This window comes from Ictalurus furcatus, chromosome 20 (assembly GCF_023375685.1).
Source record: "Ictalurus furcatus strain D&B chromosome 20, Billie_1.0, whole genome shotgun sequence".
In the NCBI taxonomy this organism is placed as follows: Eukaryota; Metazoa; Chordata; class Actinopteri; order Siluriformes; family Ictaluridae; genus Ictalurus; species Ictalurus furcatus.
In genome coordinates, this window is record NC_071274.1 from 11,484,932 (window position 1) to 11,506,571 (window position 21,640).

The 21,640-nt window shown below is 39.0% G+C and overlaps 1 protein-coding gene across 1 annotated transcript in view; it reads right to left on the reverse strand.

Moving 5' to 3' along the window:
* Nucleotides 1–1,655: 1,655 nt before the first annotated feature.
* LOC128623806 (phospholipid scramblase 2) overlaps nt 1,656–21,640 on the reverse strand; it is a 28,795-nt gene continuing 8,810 nt past the window's right edge. The window contains exons 3-6 of the mRNA XM_053650911.1: nt 9,094–9,286; nt 7,957–8,068; nt 5,451–5,550; nt 1,656–5,266 (exon numbers count right to left, since the gene is read on the reverse strand). Of these exons, the coding sequence (XP_053506886.1) occupies nt 5,196–5,266; nt 5,451–5,550; nt 7,957–8,068; nt 9,094–9,286 (476 nt within the window). The 3' untranslated portion in view covers nt 1,656–5,195. The remainder of the gene's footprint in view (nt 5,267–5,450; nt 5,551–7,956; nt 8,069–9,093; nt 9,287–21,640) is intronic.

A 21,640-nucleotide genomic window follows, 5' to 3' on the forward strand; every position in this document is an offset into this window, starting at 1 on the left:
TATTCAGAAACATGTAAAGTGTTGGCCTTTAGTGTGATTCAGTGGTTAAATACAGCTCCTGAAATGTATCACCTCAGTGTAGAGACATACAATTAGGCTGAAAAAAGAATAACTGATAGTGTTGTGGGGCTAAAATATTAAGGGTTTATTACTTGGCCCACTGCTCTCCTATGACTAAAGACAGAAATAGGTACAGCCAAAGGTTGAAATCGTGTTTTAACTTATTTATATATATATGACTCCATTTACCTAATTATCTGACTCCAAAAGATAATCATCTAGTTAGTGCTGGAAGTATAATATTTCAGTGTTCTGATTTTATATATAATCTAAAACAGTTTCATGCTAAACTTTCATTAAAATGACATTCCTGTATCAGAGACTTTTATATAGCCCATAATAATTATTGTTAGCTCAGAGGTTTACATCAACGTGTAAGCCTAGGCCTTTCCTATTAGGTGTCAGAGTTCGATTTTAACGTGTCTAACATAAGGAAACTTTAGCTTAGGAAACTATTTCTAATAACCATATACAGTCATGCATTTTTAATGCAACATACTTTCTTACAGAAGAACCACTAAATATTTAAAGATAGAAATGGCAAATGAATTTATGAAACAAACCCACACATGAAGTTATACATAGAATGTATATACATAAAGTACTCCTGAGCCTCTTTGAAATGTATAGTGATCAAGATATCAAATACGAACAAACCTGTGTTTTATCGGGGGAATGAACCCAGCTGCTTAGGAACTATGTTAATTAAGTTCCTGAGAATGGGTCAGTGGGATCAAAAGGAAAAATGTCCCCCATGTAAACCAGGGGCGCCACTGTCCGTATGTGTGTGGAGAAAGAGCAAATATTACAACATGTACTGTAAATGTTGTTTCCTAAACCTATATGATATTTATATCACCACATCTTTCACCAGGAAATATGGATACAAATGATACATTCCCTGAGGAATAATGTAATTAACATCAGTTCAGATGACCAGTTTTGGCTTACCTGGTATCTGTGAAACACATTCCTGATCATTTTAATCGTAATGAAATTACTGCTACAATTGATAAATCCTCTACGAATCCCTCCTCCGGGATGTCTGAATGCAGAGCCATTTTTAATGGCCTGAGAACATGTGGCAGTCATCGTAGGTCGACGGGCAGTGATGATACAGGTGATTATAGAGCTGACCAGGACACGACTCCTGAAGATTCAGTTCCAGTAGACATCTTTAGTTGTGTGGAGGCACTGGTCTGGTTTGCACTCTGTTGCAGCTGAGGTCAGTCGCCTGGTGTGGGTTCCTGTGCCCCCCCCCCCCCCCCCCCCCCCCCCAGCAAGCTGCGTTTCTCCTTCCAGCAGAAAGATGCATCAGTATTCAGTGGTAATCTTGTCGAAGATGCATGAATGCCCCCATTTTGAAGTTAGTCCTTACTTCCTTTGAGGGACTCAGGAGACCCCCATATTTCAAAGAGGTCCTCAATCCTTCAGAAACTTTTCTCTGTTATTTGGACGCACACACTTGGATACACTGATATTCTTCCATTTAACACGTATTGCAACTGTAAACTTAGAATGACAACATGCACATGGCATAGTGTCATATTTCATGAAAAAACAACATGGTGAATATTTCTTTATCTTTAAGCGATGTAACCATTTGGTCCCATTTGATAACCTGATCCTTGATGATGATCTCTAATAAATTATTAAATCGAAAAAGTATGCTCAGGATGTATAAAAGGGTGTGCATTAATGTTAATCAAAAATGACAATAACCTACAGATATTGAAGATAAGTTACTCCTGTACAAACTGAACTTGCATTACTCATAGAGGTAAAGAGTCTATGCATGTGGTTCAGCAGCTATAGTGGAAGCAAACTTAAATAATTTAATACAATAAAACTCAATTTCACAAATGTGAAAAATAAAAGGATGTGATATTGGATCACAAATAAATCTGATTTTGTACATGTATTTATGATGACTATAAATAGGAATTTTTCCCAGTGTTGACTAGGCTATACTGATACCCTCCTCGGGTACTGAGAAGTAGCCTAATATAATCTATAGTTTCAGTCAACATTATTTAACCCCCATTGCAAATCAGGCTTATTGTCAAAATTTACAAACTTTCAGCTGTTTGCAATGAACAAATCGGACAAAAGCAATTGAAATAGTTCAACACAGCGAACGTTTCAACTGGTTTCCCCAAATTCAACTGAAAATGCAATTTTCTCCAGTTTCAAAATTCAACTCCTTCATGGCAAGCATCTTAAGTACTTAGTAGACCACCCTTTTGCTGTTATCACTGGCTGCAAACAAGATACATAGCCAGACACCAGCTTCTGGCAGCGTTCCTGAGGAATCTTAGCCCATTCCTCATGAGCCATGGCCTCCAGCTCAGTAATATTCTTGGGTTTGCATGCTGCAACTGCCTTCTTCAAATCCCACCAGAGATTTTCTAAGGGGTTCAAGTCAGGTGACTGTGATGGCCCTGTAGAATCTTCCAGGACTACTTCTGCAACTAAGCCTTGGTGGAATTTGAGGTATGCACTGTCCTGTTGGACGGTCCAATGACGCCCAAGCTTCAGCTTCCTCAAAGACGGCATGACATTTTCTCCTAGGATTTCTTGACACTTCAATGAATCCATCATGCCTTCCACACGTTGCAGGTTTCCAGTGCCAGAAGATGCAAAGCAGCCCTAGAGCATCACCAAGCCACCACATTGCTTGAGTGTGGACAGTGTTCTTTCTTCATTCTTATTCCTCCAGACATACCACTGAACCAAATGTTCCAGATTTGTTTCATCGCTCCACAGAACAGAATCCCAAAACTTCTGTGGCTTATTTATATGATTTTGAGCTGACTTTGCTTGTGCTTTTGGATCAGTAGTGTGTACGTCTTGGAGTTCTGGCATGGAAACCTTTTGCGTTTAGTATGAACCATAGTATGCTCACTGAAACCTCAGTGTCTGTTGCCATCAAGTCTTGCTGCAGGTCTTTTGCAGTCATTCGTGGGTGTATCACAACCTGCCTTCTCAGAAATCTGGTTGCAGCCGTTGATGGCTTCCTTTTTTGGCCCCATTCAGGTATGTAATGTATTTTCTGCCCCTAGCCAATTCAGTTATTTCATGTGTTCCAGCTCAAGCACACCTGGTGCAACTAATGAAGCCCTTGATTAGTTGCATCAGGTGTGCTTGAGACAACACCTGTTTTGCATATTTGTGCTGTTGTGAGGGATTCTATTCAGGTGGTTAAATAATTTTGAAACTGGAGAAATCATTATAAATTGCATTTTCAGTTGAATTGTTAATGTATAGCGCCCAAGATATCAAATGGGAATTAACCTATATGTTTTATGGCAGGATGGAACCCAGCTGCTTAGGAACTATATGTTAATTAAATTCCTGAGAATGGGTCGGTGGGAACAAAAGTGAAAATGTCCCCCATGCCAACCTGTGTGTGTGTGTGTGTGTGTGTGTGTGTGTGTGTGTGTGTGTGTGTGTGTGCGGAAAGACCACATATTACAATATATATTTTAAATGTTGTTTCCTAGAACTATATCATATTTATATCACCACATCATTCACCATGAAATTTGGATAAAAATGATACCAAATATACCCTGAGGAATACTGCAGTTTTGGTTTACCTGATATCTCTGAAACACATTCCTGATCACTTTAATCTTAATCTAATTACTGCTACAATTTATAAATCTTCTAGAGTGTGATGTGTGTTTATCTCAATAAAACATTTTTATTAATCAGTGTAATAAATGTTATACATTATGCAAATATAATTAATAGTTTCTGGTATCCAGTATTTTGCTAGAATCATCCTATTCTGCTGTCAGAGCTTAGATTATTTGTGTTAATCAATAGAGCCGATAATCATAAATTTAAAAAAAATTATAGCCTTAGATTACGGCCCTTCAGGGTGGTGTTAATTTTCTTAACGAAAACTATGATGAAAAATGATGGGATGATGATGAGATGACACCGACATCATTAAACACTAACTGTGACTACAGTATATCAACATGTAATATTGTTGATACATATATTTATTTTCACTACCATGCAGTTATTTATTATAAGTACTATATGAAACTTGCTCAGTAGTTACATAGAGAGATATGAAAAAACTCCCCAACTAGATTCCCCCCATTGCCTCACTGTATCAATTATAATCTTATGCTAAAAATGTTAACAGTTTCAGTGACTAAAACTACACTAAACTATTTAGTTTTCTTTGAGTAAGATAAGACTAAAATGCCCAGACGTTTAGTTAACTAAAGTTTGACAAAAAAAACAAAAAAACAAAAAAACAGGATAAGGTTGACTAAATAAAATAAAAACTATCAAGGACATTTGACACAGGACTAAGACTAAATTAAATAGAGCTCTTGTGAGGGCCGATAGCATGAATTCCCTAAAGTTCCAGAATATTTTACCCCAAAATACTGCCAGGCTTGGCCATAGATGGATACGTCAACATGATAATGATCCCAAGCATGCAAATCAACACTGAAATGGTTTCAGGAATAGAAAATCACTGGTGTGCTGTGGTCATCTCAGTCTCTGTATTTCAAACATTAAAACAATCTGGAAAGATTGTAAAAAGGACTAGAAAAGGCTGACTGTCTAGATCCTGCCCTTCAATTTAGTTTAATTTCAAATCCAAGATGCTGTAGTACACATTGAATCCCAAGCAACAAAAAAATCCCTGTATTTTTTTTTTTTTTTTATGAACGATTACTTAAATGAGTGTAGACATAAGTATTGTTGAACTTTGTGTTTAGACAGCAAATAAATATTATCTTTTTTGAAAGGTGTTGCAAAATAATTCATTGTAGATGATGGTTTAAATAAATGATAGTGTTAGTTGAAATAGTATTTTACTGTGATGTAACTCCAGCCATGTATTCTACTCATATCAAGGTTACTCATTTCAAATTCCAGTAGTTCAATGTTTATATAGTCTTTAGTTTTTATAAGTCTTTACAGTGGCTGTTTGGAAATTCAGGACATTTTGTAGATGTTTACAGTCCAACAATGCTGGTTTTCAATGTTTCTGGTTCAGCTCATTTCAAAAAACATATGATTCTGGGAAAAGAGAACATAATATTTAGTGTTCTCACTCTATGCTGAAATTCGTTTAGGTATATTTGATTGAGATTTAAATTTCATAAACTTACCAGGAGAAATGTACTGGCTAGAAGTAAGACTTTGGCATTCACATTCATGTTCTGAGAGACTAAGGGAAGAACATAATCAGTAGGTAACCCAATCTGTTTGTGATTAATTAATCAATCAATTAATTAATTAATTGTAATCTCAGGGAGCTAAAATCTGTATGTTTACCAGAAATCCAATCATTCAAATTCTGTTAATTTTGGCATATACTACATTTTAAATAAATTGGACATTCGGATTCTCACCATCCAACCCAAAATGTTCATGGTCCATGTTGCAGCTTTCATTGTAGCCTGGCCACTTTTTCCATACTGTTCCAATGTGTTCACCGATCATGGAGACAACCTAAGGTTTTCATGAAAAATCAGCAGCAAAATCTTTAGTATTACTGCATTTGTAATATCTTAACTAAAACAGAACGATAGTACATAAAGGCAATCCAACTAATGAGCCTATAAATCACAAAGGAAAGCTGGCTGCTTTTGGAAAAGATCATTAAAAGTTAATCTACTTGGAAACTTTTGTAAAGTGAAAAACTACATTTAACTCCCATTCAGGGACAATCAAAGCATCCTTAAGGGTTCTAGAGGGGTTAATCCCCCCCCCCCGAGTGCAATTTACTTGTCTACATGGTTTAGTTTCCAAACTGCTCCTGAAGCTTTGCTGTCCTGCAGCATTTAGTTCCATTCCAACCTATCTAGCAAAAGCCAGGTGTGTTCAGTTCCACTTGAAGATTTGTTTGTTTGTAACCTTTATTTAACCAGGTTAAAAACTCACTGAGATAAAATGTCTTTTACAAGAGTCACCTGGCCAAGATCTACAGGAGCATATTCATGGAAAGGGGTCTTAATTCTGATCTAAAAATCCAGGATCAACAGACTGATGGTGTTAATCTATAATTTGTCATGAGACAAGGCCAAGGCCTTATTCATCAAAGATGTGCATGATCAAATCTGATCATAAAATGTTTATGCAACTTACACCAACAGTTTCCTTATTCCTTATTTCATTTTTGCCATATCTGTTCAAAATCTTATCAGAGTGCTGCTTTTTCTCTCTCTCTTCAATTTACATTTGAGCATACAATAAACAACCCGAAAAATGCTTGATTTGTGATTAATCAAAAGTAATATCAAGAAATACATCTATTATACTAATTAAAATTGTAGAAATATTAACCACAATAATCAAATAATATTATTTGAATAAAATACAGGAATTGAGATTTACTGTAATTTTCTAGAGTCCTCCTGAAAGTATAGGAACAGTAAGGCCAATTCTATTTTTTTTTTTTTTTTTTTGTTATACACTGAAGACATTGGGTTTGAGATCAAAAGATGAATGAGACAATAGAATTTCAGCTTTCATTTCATGATATTTACATCTAGATGTATTAACTTAAAAATGGCACCTTTTGTTTGAACCAACCCATTTTCAAATATTCAAAAATATTGGAACATATGAGTGACAACTGTTTCTTATTGCCCATGTGTGCCCTGTTAAAACAGTGTATAGCTCTGAATGTCTACTCTTGGGTAAAGAGAAAATCTCACCTCAAGATTCACCTTTTCAGACAGGCTTTACAGTGACTATGTCTATGTATCTTTTTATTGTTTGTGGTGTTTTTAAGCTTGCATTGAGGGCTTCTGTGTGTTTTAGGCCAAACTGATGGCCTCCTGTCATTTTATGTTTTTATGTGTTTTATTGCTTGTAAGGTGTCCTTGAGTGCCATGAAAGGCACCTATAAATAAATTTTTATTTTTATTTTTATTTTTATTATTATGTGTGTGAGTGGCAAAAGTGAACATTAGCTTTCAGTATCTGATGTGACCCCCTTGTTCTCCAATAACTGCAACTAAATGTTTCTGGTAACTGTTGATTAGTACTGCGCATCGGCTTGGAGGAATTTTAGCTCATTCCTCAGTACAGAACAGCTTCAACTCTGGGATGTTGGTGGGTTTCCTCACATGAACTGATTCCTTCAGATCCTTTCACAACATTTCTATTGAATTAAGGTCAGGACAAGACATTGACCTGGCCATTCCAAAACATTAAATTTATTCTTTAACCATTCTTTAGTGTAATGACTTGCTCAGTGGTTAAGATGTTGGATTACTGATCAGAAGGTCATGATTTCAAATCTCAGCACTGCTGAGCTGTCACTGCTGGGCCCTTGAGCAAGGCCCTTAACCCTAAACTGCTCAGTTGTATAAATGAGATAAATGTAAGTCACTCTGGACAAGGGTATCTGCCAAATGCCATAAATGTAAATATAATGTCCTTAGGGTTGTTGTCTTGCTGCATGACCACTTTCTCTTGAGAATCAATTCATAGATAGAGGTCCTGACATTTTCCTTTAGAATTCCTTGGTATAATTCAGAATTCATTGTTCCAGCAATAATGGAAAGCCGTACATATGAATCTTACATACAATACATGCATCTTATGAAAGTGTATATAAAAACAGCACACTTACATATTTGGTTATAAAATATGCGCCCAAAATATGCCTAATTTCAGCTTGTTTCCACAGCAGAAACTGATTTATCAATTGCACTTGATTTGATTTGCTTGCTTGTTTCCTTGTTTTGATGTCATATGACTGTTTTATGAATTATTATACTTAGATTCATTCACCATTCCATGTGCTTAAAATTGTTTATTATTTCCAGCAATAAGATCTTCACCAAAAAGACTAAGAGAGAGATAAGCCACATAAAGTTTGATTTAACCTAGTATGAGGTATCTGACCTTAAACTCCTGGTCGGAGATGCAACGGATTGGACAGTAGGAGCCTTGTATCCTCAGGAAGGGAGAGTCTGCAGAGTCACACACCTCAAAGTAGGGTGTGAACATACTCCACCTGGCAGATGGGAGAGCCGTGTTATGCACAGCCACAGTTGCTGTAGGTGACACCAAAATGTTGATCCAATGTGCTACAATCAGTGACCCTTAGGTAAGACTGATGAAAACACAAGTAGTTTATTTTTAACTGCATGCATTCACGTCAAACAAAGTGGTTTAGGGTTTGATACACCTCTAGGACGTCTACCTTTATTACAGTGATAGTTAAACAACATCAAGTCTGCACTGTAAATGTACAAGTGGCCTACACTGGACAAGTAGCTTTGGCTCAAATAAAGTCAGAGTTATTTTTCCTGGCGCTGTGAATAAAATGCTATGAGTAATTTAATTCCACAGAGTTCAAATATCATTGGGTGTGTAGTTGCATTTTCAGAGCCAGCCAAAAAGAGAAAAGAAGGAAAGAGAGAGAGCTGAATGCTCACAAAGGTGACATCTGATGATGCAGAACAACTAGTACTGGAAGAAAGTGGACAATGCGGAGGGAGAAAATGGGTGATAATATAAAGGGGGAAGAGAAGAGTTTTGGCAGCAGCACACTCATTGAAGTATCCATTTTAAAAAAAGGTTTGAGTGTGATGTAATATTGGAAAATTTAAATTGAGCGGATTCTGCATAGAAAGGTGTCAGAATGGCAATTCAGAACAGGACATCTTTTTTTGTGCTTCTTTTCTCAAAACTGAAAAAAAAAAAAAGTGTTACTGAGGTTAAGGTTAGGGTTGCATTAGGATTAAATGTTACATACAGGCAGTTACATACATACAATACAAGTATGTGAACACTTGACAATACCACTCATATGAGGGTCTTCCCAAAACTGTTGCCAAAAAGTTTTAAGCATAGAATCCTCTAGAATTTCTTTTCATGCTGTAGCATTAAGATTTCCTATCACTAAACCTTTCACTAGAAGAGTGGAGGTTATGGTTTTTGAGTGGGATGTTCAATGCTCAGGTGTCAACATACTTTAGGCCATATAGTGTATAAATATTATGTATTATTTTATATCCTAAATGTTTGTGTGTGTACCTCTGGTGGATAGTGCCAATGAGCTCCCTACTGGCCGTGTAGACCCTCATCTCCATCAAACAGAAGCCCAGGCAGCACATATCTCCTCTAAGTGGCCTTTCAAATAGGAAAATCTTCTGCCGATCCTGGTCAAAACCCTGCAAAGAGCAGGCACGAGCAGGACCACAGCACTGCATACAAAGACATGAGGTCTCTGAAAGACAGAGCACAATATATATTTATATATATATATATGTGTGTGTGTGCGTGTGTGTGTGTCTGTGTGTACATGCATATATATATATATATATATATATATATATATATATATATATATATATATATATTCAGAAAAAAAGAAGAAACGTCCATTTTTCAGGAGACGTTTTTTAAAGATAATTTTGTAAAATCCAATAAACTTTATTGGAAAGGATTTCAAGGGTTTAAACAATGTTTTTCATGCTTGTTCAACACCATAACCATAAACCATGAACCATAAACGATTATTGCACATGTTTATTGTGTGTATTGTCCTTGTAGTGCCAAACCACATGTAACCATGTGTTGCCCCAGACGTGATTGAGAACTTGCAAATGCTTTGGTGGAAGAGTGGGGTAATATCTCCCAGCAAGAACTGACAAATCTGGTGCAGCTCATGAAGATGAGATGCACTGTAGTACTTAAAGCAGCTGGTGGCCACACCAGATACTGACTGTTGCTTTTGAGATTGACACCCCCCTCCCCCCCACTTGTTCAGGGACTCATTATTCCATTTCTGTTCATTAAATGCCTGTGAAACTTCTTCAGTTTCTGAATCTTTTTATGCTAATACAAATATTTACACGTGAAGAAATTTCCTGGTAATAAAAGCAGTTGGATGTGAGAGGACGTATCTTTTTTGTTGAGTTTATATATATATATATGAAGACCACAATGAAAAAACGATCAGAGTCACAAAACTGTATTTTTGGAGTTGTGCATCCATGGCTGTTGATTGAGCATTGAAGAATGATCTCATAAATGTACTTGGATGATAGAAAGATCAGGGTCACAGAATTTTCCATTTAAAATAAAGTCATACTATGGAAAAATGATCAGAGTCCAGTCACATAACCGAAATCAGCCAATAGGCTGAGTGAATCAGCCAATAGCCCAGCTGAGTGAATTTCATTGTTAACTTACTGTCAAATTTCTTCAACATATCTCATTAGTAATTGCTATAATATAAATAAAATAATATAATATTAATAACATTGATAATTAATGTTAATATTAATAATATTCATGTTGAGATCGATGTATAATGTATATTCTGTGAGTTTTAAGTATTTAAGTGATGTTGATGATGCTCAGTTGAATAAATTAGTATAAGTTCGTCACTGTATTACTGTGAATACCCACGAAAGAAAGATCAGAGTCCGCGCAAGCATTTTTTCATGCTTCAATTAACACAATGTAAACAATAACGGCTGATAAATTTTGGTGTCTTCATAAAGACTATAAATGGGTCTAGTGAACATATCCATCCATCCATCCATCCATCTATCTTCTACCGCTTACTCCTTTTCAGGGTCAAGAGGAACCTGGGTCTCTGTTCTCAACTATTATGACATACGAAGTTTCTGAACTTTTAAATTCAAATTCTGGAATTCAAGCACAATGTGACTCTGATCGTTTTATCATTGGTGCCTTCATATATATATATATATATATATATATATATATATATATATATATATATATATATATATATTGTAATTTATAAACAGTCACGAGCAGTCATTTTAATAGGACTGCTTGTACCCCTTCTCACTCATGCAATAATCCAATCAGCCAGTCATGTGGCAGTAGTGCAATGCATAAAATCATGCAGATACAGGCCAAGTTTGATTCATATCAAACATCATAATGAAGAAAAAAATGTGTTCTCAGTGACAGACTATGGCATGGTTGTTGCTGCTGATCTCTTGGGATTTCATACACATTCTCTAGGGTTTACACAGAATGGTGCAAAAACCAAAAATCATGCAGGTAGTGGTAAACTGGGTGGAAATGCCTTGTTAATGAGAAAAGTCAGAGGAAAATTGCCAGACTGGTTTCAGTTAATAAGAATGCCACGGTAAGTCAAATAACCACTCTCCAACTGTGGTGAGCAGAAAAGCATCTCAGAATATGCAATACGGCAAACACTGAATCAGATGGGCTACAACAGCAGAAGACCACATTGGGTTCCTCTCCTATCAGCCAAGAACTGGAATCACAGACTTTTTTCTAACTCCAACTATCCAGTTTCTCTGAGCTTTTACACACTGTGGCATCAGATTCCTGTTCATGGCTGTCTTTTGATGTTGTAGCCCATCCGCTTCAAGATTTCACATGATGTGCATATTGAGATACTTTTCTACGCACCACAGATGTAACCAGTGGTTGAGTTACTGTTATATACATCCATCCATCCATCCATCTTCTATACCACTTATCCTTTTCAGGGTCACGGGGAACCTGGAGCCTATCCCAGGGAGTATCGGGCACAAGACGGGGTACACCCAGGACAGGGTGCCAATCCATCGCAGGGCACACAATCACACACACACTCACACACCCATTCATACTCTACGGACACTTTAGACATGCCAATGAACCTACCATGCATGTCTTTGGACTGGGGGAGGAAACGGGAGTACCCGGAAGAAACCCCTGCAGCACGGGGAGAACATGCAAACTCCGCACACACAGAGCCGCGGGAATTGAACCCCTGACCCTGGCCTGTTATATACAGTGGATATAAAATTCTTAGGTTTTTGTGACATAAAAATTAAGTCAAGATAAATCTTTTTTCCTACTTTAATGTGATATAGCAATCAACAAAATTCAAGTGATAAACATATAGAAACATTTAAAAAAAGAAGAAAAATAATGACAATAACCTGGCTACATAAGTTTTATGATAGGGCATCTGTTCATGCTAAGAATTAACTACTTGATTCACACTCATGTTCAAAAGTAATTATCATACATCTGTAATCAGTGAAGCAATCCTGTTTAACCCCAAATAAAGAACAGTCGCTTTTGCAGGATATCTTGGTTTCATCCAACTGCTGAAGCCATAGTCTGCAAAAAGAGCTTACAAAGTATGTACAGGATCTCATTGTTGAAAGGTATTGATCAGGAGAGGAGAACAGAAGAATTTCCAATGGAATGCCATGGAACATTGTGAAGGCCACAACAAGTGGAGAAAATGGGGCACCACAGTGGCAGAACAGGATGTCCCTCCAAATTAGACAAAATGACAAGTTGAAAACTTATCAGGGAGGCTGCCAAGAGACCAAGAGACCTACAGAAGCAAAAGGGGCTGCAGAATATCCGTCAAGTAATGGTCACTCCCTGCATGAGATGGCAATCTCTCATATTCTTTACCTGTCTGGGCTATGGGGTAGGGTTGCTAAATGGAAGCCCTTTCTCATGAAAAAACAAACAAACATCCAAGCCCACCTAAATTTTGCCAGTACCATGTGGCACAATGTGTTATGGTCTAACAAGACCAAGGTAGAACTTTTCAGGCTTAACTGTAAAAGATATGTTTGGCACAAAAACAAGACCGCTTATCGGAGAGAACACCATAATGATGGTAAAGCATAATGTAATGGGGCTGCTCTTTTCACCTGGAACTGGGGCTCTAGTCAAGATAGAGGCAATCCTGGATAGCTCAAAATACTGTTTTAGCACATTGTAGGCCTCTGTTAGATAGCTGAAGAAATTTCACCTTCTAGCATGGTAATAACCCAAAGCACAAATGCAAGTCAACAATGGCTTCAGAAGAAGATGAAGATCAATGTTTTGAAATGGCCCAGTCAGGGCCCAGATCTAAATACTATTAAAAACCTAAGGAATGACTTAAAGCGGGCTATGCACAGGAGATCCACTCACAATTTGATAGATCTGGAACATTTATGCAAGGAAGAGGAGAATAAACTTGCGAAATCAGGATGTGCTAATTTGGTAGACCTCAAAAGACTAAGTGCTGTATTACAAGCAAAAGATGCTTTAACAAAGTAATTGCCATGTAACATCAGAGAAGTAACTCTGGACTACAGTTTCCAACAGCCACTGCACCACACCACCATGTCACATGACCACCTGCACCTGAACTTCATTCATGTTAATGAACACTTACGTTGTCTTACGTTTGTCTTATTTTGCCGTTGCTATGTTGTCTTGTTTCTCTGCCTGAATTCCATAGTTTATATGTTTAATCATTTGTGTTAGTACTTTTGTTTTATTTCATGTAAATCTGCACTTGTATCCTACTCGCATTCCGTGTCGTGACAGTAATAGTTACTTATGCACTTTTTTTTGTTTTTCATTTCCCCCACTAAAACGTGCAAAACTATAATTTTGTGTGTGTAGCAAGGGATATTCATCTTTTGATCTCAAACCAAAGTGTCTTATCAGTCCAGTATTTCAGAAACTGCTCTTCTCCTGGGTCTGCAGGCTGAAACACCTTGTTAATGAGATCAGTGGAGAATGACCACACTGGTATGAGTTGACAGGAAGGAACTCAAATAAGCACTCTGTACAACCGTGTTGAGCAGAGAAGAGTACCTGAACGGATATATTTTATTTGCATTCAACCTGAATCCTGACGACGATTGTGGGCAACATCTGTCATTAATAATGTTGGGAAGTATGCGTTTGGAACTCAGATTTCGACAACCACTTCCAAGAACAGTGAATCCAATTGTGTACGCCAGTTTCGACAGTATTCTAGAAATAAACAATCGAAGAAATGTGCTTATTGATTACCAGTAACACGTGGATACCAGAGAACTAATGGAGGTTATGAGAAGTTGTCCTGAAATAGATAAAATATTTCACATGTGATGGCCTGTGACAAGCTACCTGTGACTACACTGAGATAGTTTCCTGCTTTGTTCATTGTAAATACACATCAAAGACACATGCTGGGTGAGCACTGGCTAGCTTTATGCCTTAATGCCGAAACCACCTGAGAGTTTTTTGACTTGTACGGAAACCTGCCAGATTTTGAACTCTTTCGTCGCTCAAAATAAATGTTGCAAGATAAAATATAACAAGTTCAAAACTTTACTTCAGTTTGCTGTGGGCAACACTGTGTATGTTTTTTTTTTTTCTGTGTCACAGAGCTAAAGGTTATTCGTTTAAACCTATTATGTCTATGTATAGCAAAGATTTAAATAGAAATGATAATGCTGTTGTGTCTTTTGTTTAAAAAATGTACCCTAGAGTAAATAAAAAGCAGTCATTTACTTGTGTGCAATGTGTTAACTCTCTAGATATGTTTCATTTGCATGTGTAGTGGAATATTAAATTACAACGCTTCACAAGAAAATTGTTGATTATTGAAATAAATGGTAACAATATACAACATTTGTTGTTCCTCATCATTTCAAAAATCAAACCAGGCAGAATGGTTGAGTGGGAGACTTAAAAACTGGCTCAGAGGTAAAAGTATCATAGTCTTTGCTTGTAGGGGTAAATAAGTTGAGGGGTATCTTTAGATATTTTTATGTCAGATATTGTGCATCAAACACCCCCTATTAGTTATTGCAGAAAAGGGTAAATTTAGGTTGGATACTGTCTGTAAGAACTTTTTCCATCCTAAAGGCCTCCGATTGTCGGATACTTTATAAGGGGCCATGAGATTCTTAAGGAAATCCACTGTGAGGGAAATTACTCATTTTTACTTTGTAATAATTTTGTTCTTGTTCTGTTTCATTCTCATTTGAAGATAATGCCCAAGAAGACCATGTCATGTGACTGAGATCAGTACAGAATGTGTATCTGCTTACAGAGACAGAAACATGTTCTTCTGTTCAAGGCTCGTCTAAACATCTTCCAAGTTCCTAAAACAAAGCCTCAAACTGCTTCTTATTGGTACGCAGAATTATGTCATGCGCTGAGTTACATACATATAGTAGTGGTTTAGTACAACGGCGGCAAAGCGCTCTCATTATTCTATCCTGCTTTATTCTATCCTGAATTAACCATCTTTCTGTAATAAACCTTTTTACCTTCAGAGGACGAGTCTGCGAGTGTTGTCTAATTTCCACGACAATTTGGCGTCTCCTGGCTGGGCTGCGCGAGTCTTTCAGCTTTTCTGAACAACAAGCAAACTGGAGGACGCCCATGGAAAAGTTTTACCCTGAGGTCCATGTTGATACAGGCGGTTTGCCCTTTGTTGTGCAGAGCGAAAGACCAATGCAGCCTTACCACTGACTGGTAGGAATCATCAAGGAATCATACCTTGCCTTAAGGTAAATTATAATTTTATAAAGTCATTGTGTATTGCTGTCTGTATGGAAGGGAGTCAATGATATAAGAAATGCGTGTATTACATTGAGCGATTTCTTATAAGAAGTTCTGGGAACTTTGCCTCTGCGATGGCAGAGATATTGGTGTTTCTTAGATCACAGCTTCAAAACTAAGATATATACCGACGGGTATATATAGAGAGAGAGATAATAATGGTAAAAATATTTGCTAACGAAAAGAGTCCGTTTCGAGGAATAAATAAGTAAAGAGAGTACTTATTAAGAAGCGCAAGAGGCGCAGTATTTTTACGGCGGATTATTATCAAGTGGCATGCCCCATTGACTCATTCCATCATATCAGCGGTACATGATATATTTGGCAAAATTAACGCACAAGTAAATTTTACTGAGATAAAAAAAAAGAAGGGAAGAGAAAACTGTAAGTCCTACCAAATTGCTGTATGTGGACTCGCCCTCACAGGTAAACTATTTTACATTCTTAAGGTTTGCTCTATTGAACCTATAAGTTATGTGATTAATTGAATGTCTAGAGATTTCGCACACATTTTGAACCTTTTCTGTCTGTGCACGAGAATTCATATTCATTTGATTTTCATAGCATGTTAAATTGATTAAACTTTGAAAGTTATAGAAGGTGTGAAAAGAAAAAAAAATATATAAAAGAAAAATATGGGAAAACATGTACCAAACCACATACATGCTATGGTATGTACAGGGTGCGCATATGTTGGTTCTAATATCACATTTATGCGTGTAAATTATGGGGAAGGATATTTGAATCAATATGATGTATGGGTTAAAGAATGTGCTTTTCCTGAAAAAGGTAGTTTTAGCCTCAGACAGTTAGAACAACTGAAACTTAATTTAGAGACAAAGGAGAGAGAGAGAGAGACCCCTAAAACAAAGAGTGAAGTACAGTTTTTGGCTGATTGCGAGGCATTTGCTGAATGGCAGAGCGAGGCACATAAAAGAGAGAAAAAATGTCAGGCAGGGCCCTCACCTGTTTCTCAGTGTGCTAAATTGCAGAAAGCCGATCCTGACCTGGACTCCGCCCCACCACGACACCCACAGCCAGTAAGGAGGGAGGAACCTGCAGTTTCAGAGGCACCTCCTCACGATAAAGCGGTCCAGCCACTGAGCCACCAACCCCCACTGAACTATGCACCAGCCATCCTAATTTCACTGGTGGTGTTATACACGAGATCCCAAGTGAAGGGACCAACAACATTGCTGCCTGAGGGCTTCAGACCAACAAAATCGGAAAGATAAGGGACAATGCATGCCGTGGTAAATGCCCCAATGCTAGAAGTGGCCAGAGAAGGAGGCCCTATGCTAGTTCACAGACCCTGGATATTGGAAGACATCAGGAGCAGCATGACGCATCTGCCGGCTCTCCGCAAAGTAGGAGGACAAAAGTTTGGGGATGAACTTCAGATATTCTGCAGAGAATTCAGACCCACCACTCATGAACTACGACGACTGCTCATGGCAAAACTTGGTATGGACTGGGTCAAGGTTTCACGTGAATTCCCAGAGAACGATGTCCGCCTGATCAACCTACAGTGGGATGATGAAGTCAACGCAAGGTACAGAGCACAAATCACTGCGCTCCAGCACCTTTCCTGTGTGAATGGATATGACAAAAAAAAAACAAAGTGCAAGCAGCAAGATTCAGAGACTGCATTACAGTACCTGTCCAGGCTCACTGAGGTCCATAATGCAAACTCAGGCTTGGAGAAACCCAATGCTCTGGCAGATGTGCAGGCGGCCATCACAGCATGGGAGGCACATCTCAGAAACAGCTTTATGAATGGCATTAAACCAGAAATTGCCGCTACAATCAAACAACAATGTATCACCTGGGACACCGGAAACCTCACACAAGTGGAGAGGTATGCAATCCACGCGGAGAAGCTCCTACGAGAGGCAAAGGAAAGAAAGATGGAGAGGAGATGAAGACCAAAAGCACGCAGATGAGGAAGACCCGGCCTTCAGGGCTATGGACCAGGATTAAACTGTTACAACTGCAGAAAAGTTGGACATTTTGCAAGAGACTGTCCAGAGCAGAAGCGAACTGACGGGCAGAGCTAAGGAAAGGGTGAGGCACCTGGGAACAGAAGAGGTGACATCAGACACCCAAATTATCAGTTAGCTCACAAAGAACAGGAATATATGCACACACCCACATCCAACATTAGTCAGACTGACAATTCACAAATGTCTGAACCAGTCAGGACCCTTAACCTTTTAAAATACAGCGCCTCCCCTTTTACACAGTTACTATGTATATCTTTTGTAGTTAATGGGCAAAGTGTCACATTTTTGATTCAGGAGCAATGTATTCAGTAATAAAACACTGAGAATTAAAAGAATCCCCGAAAAATGAGTTCATGGTCACTGCGCTCCATGGGCGGGACATTCAGTATCAGAACTTTTCTCTGAACCGTTAGTTTGTGAATGTGAAAATGGGAAAAGAGTTACCCACCAATTCCTAATTTCGTCTTCATGTCCAGTCAATCTACTGGGCAGGGACTTAATGTGTGTTTTACACTTAAATTTGATGTTCTTACCTCAGGGAGTAACAATAACTGATGACTCATATTTGGGAACTCCGTTTGTTAAAGAAACAGAGCTCTGTGTTTATCAATGGTCCATGCATAACAAACCCATGTTCGTTTGTTGACGTTGGCACATGATAAGATGAAGGACAACAATGTTGATTTTATGCTGTCCTCTGCCCTTCATTGCACAGCGCAAGTGCATGAAGGAAGAGACCTTAATTTTGAGAAAGAATGGTTTATGGATATCCCAGAAAGTGAAAAACTGTACCTATATTGGTGTGACAAATTTTGTCCATGTTCAGTCAAATTGAATGACACACAGTTGCGTTTATTTTTCATCCCAGAATCAGTGCCCCACGTCTCATTAGCCAAAATAAAGAACAAACAGTAGAAAGATGTGTTACTATGGGTCAGATTATGTGAGAGTGGGAAAATTACAGATTGGGAACAGAAACCCACCTCCATCCTGTGGTACAGCCTGACACTGGGAATTTATATAAAAAAAAATTCTTTCTGGAAATGTGCAAGGTAAACCTGGATGTTATTTGTCATGACAAGGGAATGTTTCTGAACTTTGGGACAAGCCCCACACCCCTAGAGATACATCCACAATTGAAGAAGGTGCCTCTCACGCTGTGGGCCCAAGGGAAAGATGACATAGGCCTGATTAGGAGTGCACTTCCAGTCGTGATCACGCCCAAATCTGACTTTAGGCCCAGACAATCTCAATATCCTCTTAAATCAGAAGCTACTGGGGGCATTGGACTAGATTTCAATTCATTATTGAAGGCAGGGGTCATTGTCCCCTGTCCAGATTCGCCAGTGCGCACTCCAATATTTCCAGTGAGAGAAGCAAAAAAATGATGAATGGTGATTTGTACAAGATTTGCAAGCGGTTAATGCAGCAGTCAAACAGAGAGCTCCAGACATGCCAAATTCTTACACTATATTAAGACAGGTTCCAGCAAATAGCGAATGGTTTTCAGTCATAGATTTATCTAATGCGTTTTTGCAGTATATCTCTTGATAAAGACGATCAGTTTTGGTTTGCATTCATATTTGACGGATGTCCTTACACTTTCACTCGCTTGTGTTAAGGGTATTGAGAGTTACTAACGATATACAACCAAATCCTAAAGGACAGCTTAGCACCCCTACCACTTTCTCCAGGGCACAGTGTGAAACTGACACCATTAAATTGTTACAGCATCTTGCCAAAGAGGGACACAGAGCCAGTCTCTCCAAATTACAGTATGTACAACAAGAAGTGAGATTTCTTAGGTCATGACATTTTTGCAAAGAAACTCTCCGCAGAAAGAGTATCTGCAATCCAAAAGATTCCCAAACCTCTGACAGAGAAACAAGTTCTCTCTATCTTAGGTATGTGTTTGTATCAAAGATCTTTCATTCTAAACTATACTATTCTAGAAGCACAGCTCAGAGAGATGGCATATGCAGCAGGTTGGACAGCTCATTCTCAGGTAAGTTGGATCCAGTCGCTGCAGAGTTTCCCGTGTGTATGTGCAGTAGCACCAGCTGAGAAAGCTACGGTGGCATCAAGAGACCTGGTAGGTTACTCAGAATTGATCCTCTTGGTTCCACATGAGGTGTTACTCCTACTTGAACAGAAAACCTCACACCTTTCCACCCAATGGTGGCTGCATCATAACGCTATACTACTAGACATGCCGAATGTCACTATAAAACGATGTACAGTCCTTAACCCTGCTACTCTTCTTCCAACAGAGGGAGATGGGGAACCACATGATTGTGTTGTACTGACTAATGAACTCTGCTCTCCTGAGTCGACCTGAAAGATGTTCTATTGGAAAACTCAGATTTGATCCTCTTTATGGACAGGTCAGCGTCACGTGACCCAGAGACAGGTAAAAATCGAGTGGGCTATGCAGTAGTGACCGCACACGAGACGGTCTGTCAGGAAGTCTCCCCTCAAACCTTTCAGCACAAGCAGCTGAACTGTATGCCCTCATAGAGGCATGAAGACATGCTGAGGGACCGTCAGTAAATATCTACACAGACAGTAGATATGCCTTTGAGGTAGTACATGATTTGGGGACAATTTGGAAACACAGGAACTTCCTGACGAGTTCAGGAACACACATAGCCCACCACAAACTAGTCTCTGAGCTGCTGGACGCAGTCCTACTCCCCAAAACTATTGCAGTATGCAAATGTGATGCACACACTAACAAATTAAACCCTGTTTTCCTAGGAAACGCTCAAGCGGACAGTGCAGCAAAGCAAGCAGCTGCATCTATGGTCCCAAAACTCAAAAGAAAATAATCACACCTTCTTTACAGCTTTCAGACCTCCAAGCACGAGCTATGGACGAGGAAAAGGCTGTGTGGCGCAAAGCAGGCTGCACGGTTGTTGACGGAGTTTGGCAGTGCCCCCAGGACTGTCCTTGTCTTCAAAGTTGACGCATGCGTCAAAAAAGGGGGTAATGGATAGCTGTGATAAGGCATTGGTTTCTCTAATTACTCTAAAAAAAAAAAAAAAAATTTTGTTTACACTGTTTGCGCAACTCATAACGTGGGTTGAGGTTTGAAGGCAGAGAAGGCCATGTCCCTACATCCAAACAGGACTCAGACACGGTAGTGATAATGATAATCTCCAGTGATAATGGCACACCTTTTGTGAGCCATGCCCTTAAGTAGGTGGGTGAAAATTTGGGTATTGACTTAAAGCAGCACTGTGCATATCATCCAGCTAGTGGTGGCGTGGTAGAGAGAGAAAATGGGACACTAAAAAAACAGACTTAGCCCCTTTGGGATACTGTTTGGGAGACCTCCACACACAGGAATTGGACCTGTGACAGCTCCTCTTCCCGATGCTGCAGCATGTGATGATGTAATGTTAAATTACTGTGCAACCCTGTCCTCTGCTCTGCACTCTATCCTCAAGCAGGTAAAGGCAGCACTTCCAGCTCCAGCTACTGGTCCGCTGCATGATCTGAAACCCGGAGAGTGGATCGTGATCAAGGACTTCCGCAGGACCAGGTGGGATAAGCCACGGTGGTCTGGGCCATTCTAGATCCTTTTCGTCACTCACTCCATGGTAAAAGCCAGCCAGAGAGCGATGTGGATGCATGCGAGCCACTGCAGGAGTGTGCCAGAGCTGAGCACTGAGCTGGAGAAGACAGACTGCAATAGGAGAACTAGACCGTAATTCTCTATCAAGAGGCCTCTAGGAGGACCGACGCTCACGAGCGACAATCTGCATATACACACCCACACACATGACACACTGAACTCAAACACACATCAACACACCAATCCCACGCGACTCCACGATAGACGGTCTTAAGTGGTATCTAGTAGCAAGCGAAATCACGGACATGTAGTTTTTGGAGAAAATGTTGACGACTGAAACAGTACTCTTAGGAGGACTGAACTTCATTAGTGCGTACTATATAGCCACGTGACCAGGACAGAGGTTAGACGACGTGACTTTGCTACCGCACCTCTTACGCCCCAAAGTTCCCTGACCACAGACTACAGTTGAAGACTAGACACAAATCATTAAACGTTGACCTGCATATCCACTCATAAATACAAACCTTTTTCCTAATCGTGCACCCTTCTCCTGGTATAGGTGGTGTCTGTTAGTAAGCCTTGTCACAGAAATAAACCCACAAATCACTGGGACCACTCCCGACAACTCTGGGGGTCCGGG